This window comes from Peromyscus leucopus, chromosome 16_21 (assembly GCF_004664715.2).
Source record: "Peromyscus leucopus breed LL Stock chromosome 16_21, UCI_PerLeu_2.1, whole genome shotgun sequence".
Lineage (NCBI taxonomy): Eukaryota > Metazoa > Chordata > Mammalia > Rodentia > Cricetidae > Peromyscus > Peromyscus leucopus.
The window spans coordinates 20,998,360-21,011,657 of record NC_051084.1 but is presented as its reverse complement, the minus strand read 5'-3'; the positions used below and the strand labels follow the sequence as shown (position 1 = coordinate 21,011,657).

Genomic DNA, 13,298 nt, shown 5'->3' with positions numbered 1-13,298 from the left:
AGGTCCTGTACTAGCCTTGCTTGTGAGGAAGGTGATCCTTTTCCTTCAGGGAGAGAATCCCAGTTTGGTGCCGGGGCGGCTGTCCCCAACCAGGAGACACTAATCCTCACTGTTTAACAAACAGCCAGTGACCTCACCTGGCCCTTCTGCAGTCCCAGGCTAGCAACAAAAACACTCCCTTCACATTGTCGTGTATTCCAGATAATTTCTATGATGAACGACTTGGGCTTTCCACCTGAAGTTCTTCTTAAAGTAGGAGTGTGTGTGTGTGTGTGTGTGTGTGTGTGTGTGTGTGTGTGTGTGTGTGTGTGTGTGTAAATCCATTTCAAGAAAAACATTGTAGCAAGTTATACCCAGATGTGGCCAGATGAGGAATACAGCATGGGGTACAGAAGCGGGGGAGGGGGAGTTGATTGAAGCTGAGTTCTGTAGACTCCCTTGAGGAACTCACCTCCTTTCTTTAGACTTCTACAAGGTCATGGGCCAGCCCCTGTGTTTACCCTTACACATGGGTGGGCATAGATGAGAGCCAGCAGGTGTGGGATGGGTGTGTAGCTATCTACCAAGTGTCTGTGGCCACAGGCTTCTGGGCTCAGTTTCCCTAAATACCTGCTTCCCCTGGTGGCTCCAGCTGCCCACGGAGGCAGGCTGCTGCCATAAACTACGCCATGAAGCCCTTTCTTGGTTCCAGTACCTTCTTCCCAAGCCCACTGTCTCGTCTTCCCTGGGACAGACACTCCCAGAGGCCAGCCCAAAGCTGCCCCCCCCCCCCCCCCCGCCCTGCACTGTTCAAGAACACACACAGATGAAATGGATTCACCCCGGACCGTGCCCAGGCATTTACAGTAACAGGTGGGGACGAGATTGCATACAGATCTGGCTGAGGAGAACAAGTCCATAGCCGTGGGGTCTTGGCTTCTGGGCTGTACTTTGTATTGGACAAAGAAGGCTGATACGGACAGAGAAGGGAAATAGAGCCAGCTGGAGGGCCAGACAGCATGAAGAAGACTCCTCCTGTAGCCCAGGCCCGGCTTTGGACAAACCTAACAAGAGCTGCTCCGCTTCAGCAGGAAAGAGAGGAACGTACAGTGTTTCAGCTGAAGGAGAGAACACCATCTAGTAAGGCAGGCGTGAAGAGGCAGGAGAAAAAAAAATGTTTCCGAATTAAGAGGGCAGGAAACTGGTTATCAGTGGCAGCCGCAGGCACAAGCTTTTCCGTTTTCTTCTGTTACTAAAATAAAGTCATGGTGGGTGTCCACTCAAGGACTTCAGTTCCAGGAGTAAGCGAGAGGGTCCATATTTAAATCTTGGTGTGTTCATTCATGGATTCGTTCATTTTGAGACAGGGCTTGCTATATAGCTCAAGCTGGCCCAGAACCCATGATCCTCCTGCCTCAGCCTCCTGGGTGCTGGGACCATGTCTGTAGCCACAGGCTTCTGGGCCCTGCTTCCCCTGGTGGCTCCGGCTGCCCACGGAGGCATGCTGCTGCCGTAGACTACGCCATGAAGCCCTGGCTTGGTTCCAGTACCTTCTCCCCAAGCCCACTGCCTTGACTTCCCTGGGACAGAAACTCCCTGAGGCTAGTTCAAAGCTGCCCCCCCCACACACTATTCAAGAACACACACAAGTGAAATGGATTCATGAAGAATCCATTCATGGCGTGTGTACCACCACGCCCAGCTGAGAACTCATGAAAAGAAACGAATGAGCTCTGTTGGCCTGGGGAAGCCTCCTGGCTAGTGAGTTGGGCAACCAAAGGCCAGCAGTGTGTGAACTGCCCAGGTGCGGGCCTCAGGGAGCCTCTATCATCCAGATGAGTGTGGGTCCAGCTCCAACTCCACTCACTCTCCAGCACACGCACTGACTCTGCTCAGCCTTCCCAACGGAGTGCCCACTTGACATCTTAACACTGCAACATGGAGGGGCCGGAATACGGAAGCGCCTCTTCCAAATCCAGGGGAGCTGCTGCTCTGGGAACCTGGTGACACCTGTGGCATCCCACGTGGCATCCACTCCTGCACAGCCCTGCCCAAGCGCACTCACCCTGTCCAGCCCAGTTTCCTACCCCTGGTGTTAGCCTCCTCAAGAGCCCTGCTAGTCCTTGCAGACTGAGATATGGGATGGCTGTGGAGTTGAAACTTTGACCCTTTTGCCTGACAGCCTGATGTGAATGAAGGGCCTGGTGAGCTCAGCTTGCCACCGCTGGGCTGGCCGCCCTCTGCCCCCTCCACGTGACAGCATGGTTGTTGGGTGCCCAGGGAACATAGGTTGAAGAGCTGCCCCTGTCAGGGCGGAAGGTGACTGCAAAAAGTGGGGTGGAGGGTATGGGCAGTGCTGAGGTTCATCCCCACTTGGGGTACACTTGGCCTTCATGGGGAACTTCAGAACAGGCCAGGGTCAGGCAGGTGCAAGCAGCCCCAGAGTAACTCCCGTGGGTTAGAAAGGACTCCGTGATAGGGACTCTTGATTCTACCTCAAGACCTGTAACCACATACACTGATGCTCCCCACACAGAGACTGGAGACACCCCAGGCCAGATTTTTTGCCTGGGGTACAAGACAATGGGACTCCTCATGCACTCAAGGTGTGTGGTATTTGGGGACATTGAGTAGCCCCACTGTGTGTCAGGATGCAGCCTCACTGCTTTGATGTATCCTGGCCTTTGACTACCCACCACCTTTTGGGGTTCTACTCACCGAAGCTAACAGTCTTGGGTCTCAGGTCTGACCATTTCTCCATCCATTCAGCCTGAGTGTAAACCCTCAGGGGGCCTGCATATCTCCCCAGCAAGTAGCTCTGTATTGAGAGGGAGTGTCTGTGCAAATCTCCTGCTGTCCTGGATCAACCTTTCTGGTGGTCTAGGTTCAGCATGAGGCAGGCCTTCCTGAGGGACTAGCAAGGATGGTACAGGTAGCCAGGGATCTAGACAGGTAGGGGCCAGGCTGCTTGTCTGTGAGAAACTAGGACATGGTAGTGAGGAACCCTGGCCTGTAAGCCAATAGATACCTTCCTACTCTAGAGTCACCTAGCTTGGACAAAGACACCCGGCGACTTGGGTCCGATCTGCCTTTCCAGTGCTCTTGCGGGGCCAGCTCACTGACCGTTGCAGAGGAGGTCCTGAGAGAGGAGTTTGGGGGGGACAGACCAGAAGCTGGCACAACCCAGCGCTGTTACAGTGGGTTCTGGCAGCCATGGGTATTGGTTTTGTACTGTCCAAGTCCTCTGTCTCGGAGGGAATGTGTCAAGTCTCCAGGGACTATAAGCTATAGGTATAGACCAAGGAGAGCGGCGCTAACTGGTGTAGAGGGTGTCCAAGATGCGAAGATCCTTAGAGAAGTGACACTGTCTATAACTATGTCTCTGGCCTGCTCAGGGTTGTCACTTGATGTCTTTTCCAGGACAGAGAGGGTCATATTTAGGAAGGGGCAGCGTACACTGAAGGTAGGCTGATCAAGTAGTGAGTAGATACCAGGGTCAGACACTCCAGACCAGTGGATCTTAACCTTCCTAATGCTGCGACCTTTTAATACGGTTCCTCATGCCGTGGTGACCCCCCAGCCATAAAATTATTTAGTTGCTACTTGAAAACTGTAATTTTGCTTCTAATATAAATATCTGATATGTAGGATATCAGACATGTGACACCGTCCCCCAAAGGGGGACCCATGGGTTGAGAACCGCTGCTCTAGACTCAGGCAGGTAGGAGGGAAGGTCTTAAAGAAGACGGTTGGTACTTGTGATAGAGTCCGAGCAGGGACTGAGAGTTCTGGCTTCGGAACTGGAAGGAACGTGGACTTCTAGTAGAGGATTCCCCGGGTGGGGTTGGGGTTCGCGCACTGCGCACTGAGTCTTTGTACAGTGGCGTGATTGAGGCCAGCGTGGAGCTTGTAAAGATCTGGGGGCCGCAGAAGACTAGCTGCCCCAAACTGCTGGGCACGGACAGAGTCATCACGTTCTACATGCCTCCAGCTGCGTGCATCTGACGGAGGGCGGGGACGGACTGGCCGATGCTGACTGACTGACGGATACGGCACACACAGCTGTACTGAGGTCCCACACTCCGAGGAGAGTCGACTCTTATCCCCGTGCCTACCGTTTTTTCTCTCAGCATCCCTTCTCCGATAGTGGCCCTACCTCTCAGCCTCGCTGGACAGACAGTCCTTGGGACGCCCCATCCCCTCCCTGTTCCCACCCAGCCACTCATTCCATCACTGCCCTGCGGCTCATCTTAGAGAACCACCTGCAGCATCCAGCTGTCACATCCGCCTGCCACTTGTCCCCCCTCCACATCCTGGCCCTCTCACCTGAAGTCTGTACACAGGAGCTTTTCCCAGGCTGTTGTAACCCAGTGGTATCATCCCAGCCCTAGTTGGCTTTTTTTTTTTTTTTTTAAGAATTATTTATTTATTATGTATACAGAAGAGGGCGCCAGATCTCATCACAGAGGGTTGTGAGCCACCATGTGGGTGCAGGGAATTGAACTCAGGACCTCTGGACGAGCAGTCAGTGCTCTTAACCTCTGAGCCATCTCTCCAGCCCCCTTGTTGTCTTTTGACTTGCCACTGGACCATCACTTGGGCTATCCTTCCAGCCCCTCGCACGGGGAACCTCAGCCTTCACCAGCATCTCCCTCGGCCTCAGATGCCTGCCCGCCTGCTCCTCTACCATGGGCTTGCAGTCGTGTCTCACCCGCGAGGAGGCCAGCCTTGCCCACCCTTGCAGACTGGCCGCCTGTGCGCTCCGCCTTTGACCTTCCCCCTCCTAACGGGGAGCCCCATTTTTACAGTAAACTTTGCCACCTCGTCCCTTGCTGTTGTTTATGCCCTGTCTACGGTCTGACTCCTGTTGTCTTTCCCTGAGTAAATTTGGGGACCTGGTCTTTGCCTTATCCAATGCACAGACAGCCCGAGCTCCAGGCTCCGAGCCACAGCTTCCTAACGTAAGTGTGAGATGATGCACTGGCTGGTTTCCCCAGCCCCTTCCTTCGCCACTGCACCGCCTCTGGGCCCTCCTGTCTGTGACCACCTTGCTTTGAGGATTACCATGTGGAACTGCACACAGACACACACCTTACCCCACCCCGTGGAACATCTTCACTGCTACTTAAGCAGGTACACACACACACACACACACACACACACATACATATACATGCACACATCCACAAACATCCAAACACACGTATACATAAGTGCATGCGGGTCACTGTCACAAACGTGCATCTGCGCACACAGCTTCAAACCGTTTTCTTGTTTCTCTTTGATGAAGGAAAAGCGAGAATCCAGCTAGGCTCCTCTCACCTGGTACTTTTCTCATCTCCGATGAGGCCCATTGACCTCCCTTCAGTTCCGCAATGACCGTGGCTCGTCTCTCCTGTCCACACCCACACATTCCAAACCTTTGTACGAGCCTCCTCCCTGCCTCGTACTTCTATTATTTCTAGCCATCCCCAAGGACACCGTGCTGGCAGATCCTGGGAGTCACCCTGGGAACTCGAGCAGTTTCTGGGCCAGGAAACATCAAGCGATGTGGACACCCACTGAGCCCACTCTCCCTCTGGCCAGATGACATCAGGCTCCATTCTGAGACCGGAGGGGTCCCTCAAGACCCAGTGAAATCCAGGTAGACTCGGAGAGAGGGCTGACGGGAGCCCGACCTCAGTGGGTAGGACTGGCTGAGGTTCCGTCTAGAGCATAGCCAGACTTCTGCATCCGTCATCATCTCCCAGTCCCACTACTCGGGCACTCGCCCAGGTGTGACCAGACCCCACAGAGGCGCGAAAAGAATTCTGGGAAGGGTCCTCAGCTTGTTTGCTTAAGGTATCTGGTACCCTGGTGATCTAGCAGAGGGTGACTCCACGGTGCCATCACTGTGACAGTTTCTTGCCATGTCCCCATGATACGAGCTCGCTGCCTGACCACAGTTTCCCCTTTATGCCCTCGCTGCCCCCTAGCAACCAATGCCTACTTATCAAGGACCAGCCCTTGGCTTCGGGTTTCTAGACAGCAACAGATAGGGCTCTCGGCTGGCAGCCTGCTGCCCCCAAGCCAGCTCCCCCAGTTCCCCTGCAGCCTCGTGGTGCTGACACACATTTCCTGAAGCTGGGATCACATGTCCATCCACAGAGAAACCTCTTCGCCCACCACTTGAGACCAAAGGCCAGGCTGCTTCTCTTTATTCTCAAGATCCAGTGCTGGGGAGGGGGCGCCACCAGGGCAGGAACAGGATGGGCAGTTAAGGGTAGGCACCATGCTTTGGTGCCCTGCCTGCTCACAACCCGCCGTCTCCTCCCAGTTCCCCAGGGGTGCGTCATTCTCCCACACCACACAGTTTCACCAGTCCTGAGGAGACCTCTGCCTGACAGGAGATACTGCAGGACAGACAGACACAGAGCAAAAGCAGCAGCAACATGGAGGGGAGGTTCCTCACTCGTGTGAGCTCACCTACAAAAAGCGGGCAGAGTTCCAGCAAGAGACACCTAAAGCAGAATTGGCCAACGAGAGCGTGGAGCCCAGAGCAAGCAGGACCTGACAAGACAGGATCTCCTGTTCAGATGCAACTCTGGACCAAGGTTCCCCTCAGGGATCAGAACCCCCTACCAAGACTGGGGTCACCTATGTAGACTAGGCCATGTGCTGAACGTGTGGTCACTGTAACCCGTCCCCAGGATCCTACTTTTCTTGGCAGCGGTTCGGGAGGCTCATTTAGCGGGACCAGATAAAAGAGAACCAGCCAGTGAGGCCTGGCTATACCTTTGACTTTTAAAACACTGAAGAACGTGGTGTGAACAAGGAACACCCTCAGCCAGGCCTTGGGAGGGCGGGTGACATGGCAGGAAAATGGCATCGGCCCCAGTGCACCCCCATTGCTTCACCCAGCGGCGGCTAGAAAGGCTTCCTGGAAAGATGTCCCCCCCACACACAGCAGGCTGGAGATGGTACACACCTCTGTACCCTGGGTGTTGGGCGGGCGGGCGGGGGGGGGAGGGGGCGCTGTCAGGTCATCAGTGTGAAGGGAGAGGCTCCGGCAAGCCCTAGTGGGATGAGAGACGGGGGCCTTATCAGTGCCATGGCATTTGCCTACAATGAAAGTTCATCAAAGGAAATGTGTGGCTCCGGACCTTGGTCTGCACAGCCACGGCGGAGCGTGGCTCCAGGGCGCGTGCGCGCGTGCGTGTGCTGTCTGTGTGCCACCACTGAGCGCGTGCATCTCAAGGCTGCCCGTTCTCAGACGTCCCGGGATCATCCCAGCGACGTCTAATCACCCGCTCGGAGCAGCTCTGCCTCGGGGGTGTCTCTGGCACACTCCTTCATGGCTGCTCAGGCGGGCGGGACTGCCGGGAAGTGGAAAAGTCCCTTAGCCTCCCCTTCCTTCCCTTCCTCCCACTACTCCAGCACCCGCTGGGGGGGGGGGACACTGTGCACTGAGCACTGCTCATGGTGGTGGCGGTGAAGCCGGGGGTGGGGGTGGGGCTGCTCACTCAACGCTCTTTGCCAGGGGGAAAGAGGGCAGGCATCATCAGGACAGAAGGTCATGCGTGTCCCACAGCAGCCGAGGGCAGCAGTGGGGAGAGGGCAGGGGAATGGATGGATTCTGGCTCAGGAGGTAACGATATCATGATGATGTGACTGGGGAACAGTGGGGTGGTGACTGCTACGGGCTGGTGCTTGCAGAGTACCAGGCTTTCTCTGTTGGGGAAAGATGCTCTTTCCCGCCCAGATACCCGTGAGCACCAGGGACGAGCTCAGAGATGTGGAGTAAATGACCCAGGGTGCCGAGAGGCAATGGGGGACCTGGCCAAAAGCTGTGTGAAGAGTGAGGTTCACACCCTGAAGATCCGAGGCCACGGCCGCTGGGGAGAGTCAGAACCGTGGGTCTGGTGTGGGTAGGGACAGGGAGGGGCACAGTATGGGGGCTGGGCTGCCATTTCCTAAGGGTCCAAGTCAGATGGGGAAAGGAGCACACGGGTGGCTGGGTAGGTTGAGTCTCAGATTCTGGTCACCCCCTAGGAGTGGAGGCAGAGGGAGGCTCCTGTCTAGATGAGGAGCTCTGTCTGCCTTGGGCCTTCGCCCCCAGAGCCTGCTATCGGGGACGGGGGACATCAAGTAGGTTATAAAGTACCTGTGGCACAATAGCCAAGCAAAGACAGATCAGAAGAAAGAAGGCAGGGGATGTATCATGGTGGGGGGCCGCCACCCTGGGATCCCAGGCAGCGGCAGAACTGAGCCCCCCGGCTGGAGGAGACCTGTCCCAGCCACCCAGCGGGTCAGGGAGGTATCTAGTAGGTAACCTTCCCCCTAGTGGTCAACAGGTGTCACTGGCTCCAGCTGTGAGTCCAGCTGTTCCTCATTAGCACTCTGGCCCAGACAGGATCTGTGAAAGATTCAGCCTGAACCTAGCTCGGACCTGAGCGAGCAGCCATGGCTGGACTTGGAGATTCCCAGTTTTCTGAGGGCCTCCCTTAGACGGATGATCACCATATCGCCCCGATTTGCAGGCCTTGGCCATTCCTTAAAAACTGTGCCCAGCTACTGCTCACTCAGGACCCTATGGTACCTCCAGCTGCTGATTCCCCCTGGAAAGGACAGCCGGGGGCCAGAGCTCCGTCCTGACACACGGTACACACTCTCTGCATCTGGCCCTACAACAGAGGCGGCCCTGTGTCTAAAGGGGTGAAAGTTGGGAGATACCCCATTTTCCCTGGCTTCCTTCGGGGGGAGACGGGACACACAGCCAGGACTGCACTGTAAAGCCGAACAGGGCTGAGCTCCCTCTGTGCCCTGGAATAGTGGACACCCGCAGCGGGGGATCATACTGTGGAGCCCCAGTCAGACGCACAGACTCAGAGGGGACAAGGTCAACAGGGCCCAGGAGGCAAGAAGTGGCAGAAGTGAATTCATGGGGTGGGGGTGGGGCAGCAGGCAGGAGCTTTGCACAGCTCACGCCTGTCCACCCTGCACCTGGCGTCAAGCAGATCGGCCGAGTGGAAGGCATTGGCCAAGCATGTTTGTTTTGCTGTGGGTTGGGCACCGACCCTGAAGCACTTAAGGGGCTGGGAAGTTGATGAACCAACCGTTGTGGTGTTTCCTGAGGCCCGGCGGCGGCGGCTGCTGATCCCTTTCCCCCTGTCCAGCCTCAGGTGGGCCCGGGGAGGTAGCTCACGCTGTTCTCTTTTTTTTTTCCGTTAGGTGGTGAAGGGCCGGATGCGAGGCAGGGAGCCGGAGCAGCCTGAGGCAGGGGGGCCTCAGGGAGCGCTGGGCCCTCCAGCCGTGCTTAGAAGCATCAGCATCATCGCCACAGCAACCAGCGGCCAGACAGCAGTAGCCTGGGCAGACACTGCCTAGGCAGGCAGACGCAAGCGGACAGCTTTCCTCCCGTGGCAGAGTCCAGGGAATGACTACGGCAAATCAGGCCACACTGCTGAACAGGGAGGTGGAGGGTCACTAGAGGGGAGGGTGTGGTCTCTGCCCCGCCGCACGGAGCGCCATGCCCGCAGGAGAAGAGCCACTGGGGCAGGGATTGCAGTGTGACATGACGGCCTTGCCCCAGAGCCGGTGCTGAGCACCCCCCCAGGTCAGCCCGCCGTCTCCCCCGACGAGAGTCCGCCTGTGACACCAGCCCTCACATTTCAGCATCCCTCACTGTGACCATCCTGTCTGTTTGGCAAAAGGGGGGAGAGGCACCCATCCTGTGTTCTGTATCAGGGGGGCCCCCCCACCCCACCCGCTGCTGCCGGACCATGGGATGTCGGCAAAGCTCGGAGGAAAAAGAGGCAGCGCGGCGGTCCCGGAGAATTGACCGCCACCTGCGCTCCGAGAGCCAGCGGCAGCGCCGGGAAATCAAACTCCTCCTGCTGGGCACCAGCAACTCGGGCAAGAGCACCATCGTCAAGCAGATGAAGATCATCCACAGCGGCGGCTTCAACCTGGACGCGTGCAAGGAGTACAAGCCCCTCATCATCTACAACGCCATCGACTCACTGACCCGCATCATCCGGGCCCTGGCCGCCCTTAAGATCGATTTCCACAACCCCGACCGTGCCTATGACGCGGTGCAGCTCTTTGCGCTGACCGGCCCGGCCGAGAGCAAGGGCGAGATCACCCCCGAGCTGCTGGGGGTCATGCGACGGCTGTGGGCCGACCCGGGGGCCCAGGCCTGCTTCGGGCGCTCCAGCGAGTACCACCTGGAGGACAATGCCGCCTACTACCTGAATGACCTGGAGCGCATCGCGGCACCTGACTACATCCCCACGGTGGAGGACATCCTCCGCTCCCGGGACATGACCACAGGCATTGTGGAGAACAAGTTCACCTTCAAGGAGCTCACCTTCAAGATGGTGGACGTGGGCGGGCAGAGGTCAGAGCGCAAGAAGTGGATCCACTGCTTTGAAGGCGTCACGGCCATCATATTCTGTGTGGAGCTCAGTGGCTATGACCTGAAGCTCTATGAGGACAACCAGACGGTGAGTAGAAGCCTAGGTTCCTACCGTTTGTTCCCGGGAAGCAGGTGGGCTCGTGAGAGCCGAGAGAGGCAACTGGTACTGAGCCTTCACCCAGCCACATGGAGCCTTTAGCGGTTCCCTGAGATGGGGTGAGCGTGCCCCTCGCTCTGTGCTCAGGGGAGTGTGCTGTGGAGTTTACAGATGCCACCGGGCCTCCCTCGGGGGGGGGGGGGCACCTCTGTCAAGCCGTGAACCCCAGTGGGCAGGGTCACACTAGCACCCCATGACGCCTCCAGCCCAAGGGACATCACTGTGACCTCGGTGGATCTGCTCAGACCCCTTCCAGATGACCCCACACCCCTAGGCGCCACTGAGCTCACCAGGCAGGGCCCCCACCTTTATCGGTGTAGCGCCTTGGTCCCGCTGCCCAGGTTTCCAGGTCACCCTGGCCCCAGTTGGGTGACTAGATTGTGCTGGGGACATGGAAGGCAAGGCCTGGCTCGGAGTCACTGGTGGGCCGAGTGGCAGCATAGCAAACCCATTAAAGCTCCTACCAGCACTACCTAACATGGAGATCCTGAGAACAGCAACACCCCCCACCCACCCACCACCCCCTGTGATTCCGTCTTGATCCGGAGAGGCTAGCGGTGATCTGGTTAAGAAGGGTTAAATCCAAGGTGCCAGGACCTGGCCTTGGACTTAGTGGATAGGCTGGCTGCAGGGCCTCGTTGGTGTTCTTTGAATCCCTTGTCCCAGGCTTAAAACCAGTGTGTGAGAAGGGCTACCTACCAGAGAAGCAACCTGAAGGAGACCTAGATCCAGTGGTTAGCTGGTAGAGCTGGGGGGCGGGGGAGCAGCAGGGGAGGGGGGCTTCTGAGGAAACAGGAAAGCCAACGTAGGCCTTTTGCATGGAGAGGGTAGCCAGCACGCTCAGCTCCAACTGAGGCAGAAGGCTAGATGCCCAAGCTGCCTACACTTTTCCCCAGGAGTAGCAGGAGTGGAAGCCTGATAGGCAAATGATCGCAGGCGGCTGCTCTGGGGCTCTCTTCCTCAGCAGAACCATTGTACCAGACAGAAACACTAAACAAAGACCCCAGCGCCTCCCTTTACAGCCTCTAAGAATCTGTGTGAGGTTGTGGATTCCTGGAGCTGTGGTACCTGGGGGGGAGGTAGTGATGCCCGTGAGGAATCCGTGAACATGTCACCTCCACCACGCTGTGAGACAAGGGGTCCGGCCTCTCCACTTCGGAACGCTGGTCTCCAGCCAGGGTCAGTGGCAAGAGGATGGGGCGCCTTCTTTCGTCTGGGCTTGTTGAGGCAAGTGATGACTATTCTTGGGGTTCATCCAAGGACTCTAACTTTGGGCCTGTGTCCCCCAAAGGTATTTGTGGAAGGCGGAAGGCTCTGGCCACAGCTCTGGATGCCTGAGTGTTCTGGACATAGAGCCTGTAGCCTGACCGATGGCCATGAAGACAGAAGGCAGGGCTCTCCTCCCCTCCCCTCCAGCATCCAGGTACCCTGGGAACCGTGCCAGGTACTGATACTATCCCCGATGAGTGAGGTGACGAGCTGCAGGTGTAGGTGACCCCGTTGCCACCTGTGGTCGGTCTACTTTGTGTCCAGGCTGTATCTGTCTTACGAGTGAGCCATCTTCGGGGTTTTCGCCCGCCCGTCCAACGTTTCTGGCCGTTTCCCACTCCAGTAACGTGTGTGGTTCTAACTAGAAGCGGCATCCTCACAGAGGAGAGAGACATTACCTGCGGTCAGAGTTTGGGGTTGACCCAGATGTCAGGCAAAGTGTAGTGCCTGGGGGTTGGTCGTGGCAACAGTATGATGGAGGGTTGGCCAGCCACGCTGCAGCTGCCAATCACAGAGGTTCATCTCCAGCAAAGCTTCACTGAATGCCTTCCCTGGCCATAGCCTGCAGCCTGTCCCCTCCTCACTGAGCGCTTTGTCACAGTGCGGCTCGGTGCTCCCGTGTAAGCAGGGCGCTCCCGGGGCTAGGCCCTGGGAGGACTGAGTGGAGCTCCGTGGCGTCTTACCCCTGGCCCCCTTTCAGGCCCATCCCTGTGGGGCGTTCCGTGAGGCCCATGCTCACCTCTTGCAGAAACCAGGCTGAGTCTACCAGGGCATCTCCTGAAGGGAGGGCTTTGCGGCTGAGCCTACGCACACCACACGTTATTTATTCCCATTCATTTTCTCCCTCTCCCCTTCACCGCCCTCCATCTCTCACCCTCTCCCCTTACCTCCCCCCCCAGCCCCTTATGCTCCCCCCCTTTTCTCTCCCTCTCTCTTCTTCTCTCCTTCCCCTCTCTCTCATCCCCATGGGCCCCGAGGAAGTAGCGTTGTTCACCAGAAAAGGAAATTCTTGTCGGCAAACCCTAGCAAAGCTGGAAATTCACTGGATTCCAAATGGCTCTGACCTTTCATGCTCCACCAGTAATATCTGACGATAGGAAACAAACAGGCTGCTGAGGAAAGACAATCCCCTCCTCCGATCCCTCCCCTCCCCCACTGCCTTGGCTGTGCCAACAGGGAGCACCCTCTCACCTCTCCTTCCAGCCGGATGCTGAGACCCTCACTGGCTGCTTCCTCCCCCTCCTGGAATGCCCTCAAAGTCCCAGCCCCAGCAAGGACTCAGCCAAGATCAGACCACACCACTTTTGCAAAAGCTCAATGAAGTTTGGGGGCCTGTGCCAAGACTTGTGTACATGGCTCCTCAGGGCTCTCCTTCCCTGCTCAGCTCCAAGGTCCTCTCGCCTGTCCTCTCCTAGAGCTGGTGGTACCCCCTCCCATCCCCATGCCTGGAGAAGGAGCCATTGCCCCACCCCCACCCCCCAGCCCGCCTGCTGGTTT

General features: G+C 57.2%; 2 protein-coding genes across 4 annotated transcripts in view; one reads left to right on the top strand and one right to left on the bottom strand.

Moving 5' to 3' along the window:
* Rsph14 (radial spoke head 14 homolog) overlaps positions 1 to 13,298 on the bottom strand; it is a 79,699-nt gene that overhangs the window by 25,110 nt on the left and 41,291 nt on the right. The gene's annotated exons all lie outside the window — the stretch shown is intronic.
* Gnaz (G protein subunit alpha z) overlaps positions 1 to 13,298 on the top strand; it is a 52,960-nt gene that overhangs the window by 15,789 nt on the left and 23,873 nt on the right. The window contains exons 2-3 of one of the 3 annotated variants that reach the window (XM_037200274.1): positions 9,190 to 10,463; positions 11,824 to 11,955. In XM_037200274.1, the coding sequence (XP_037056169.1) occupies positions 9,741 to 10,463; positions 11,824 to 11,955 (855 nt within the window). In that variant the 5' untranslated portion in view covers positions 9,190 to 9,740. Of the gene's footprint in view, positions 1 to 9,189; positions 10,464 to 11,823; positions 11,977 to 13,298 lie in introns of all 3 variants that reach the window. The other 2 variants (XM_028874202.2, XM_028874205.2) reach the window with 2 other exon arrangements.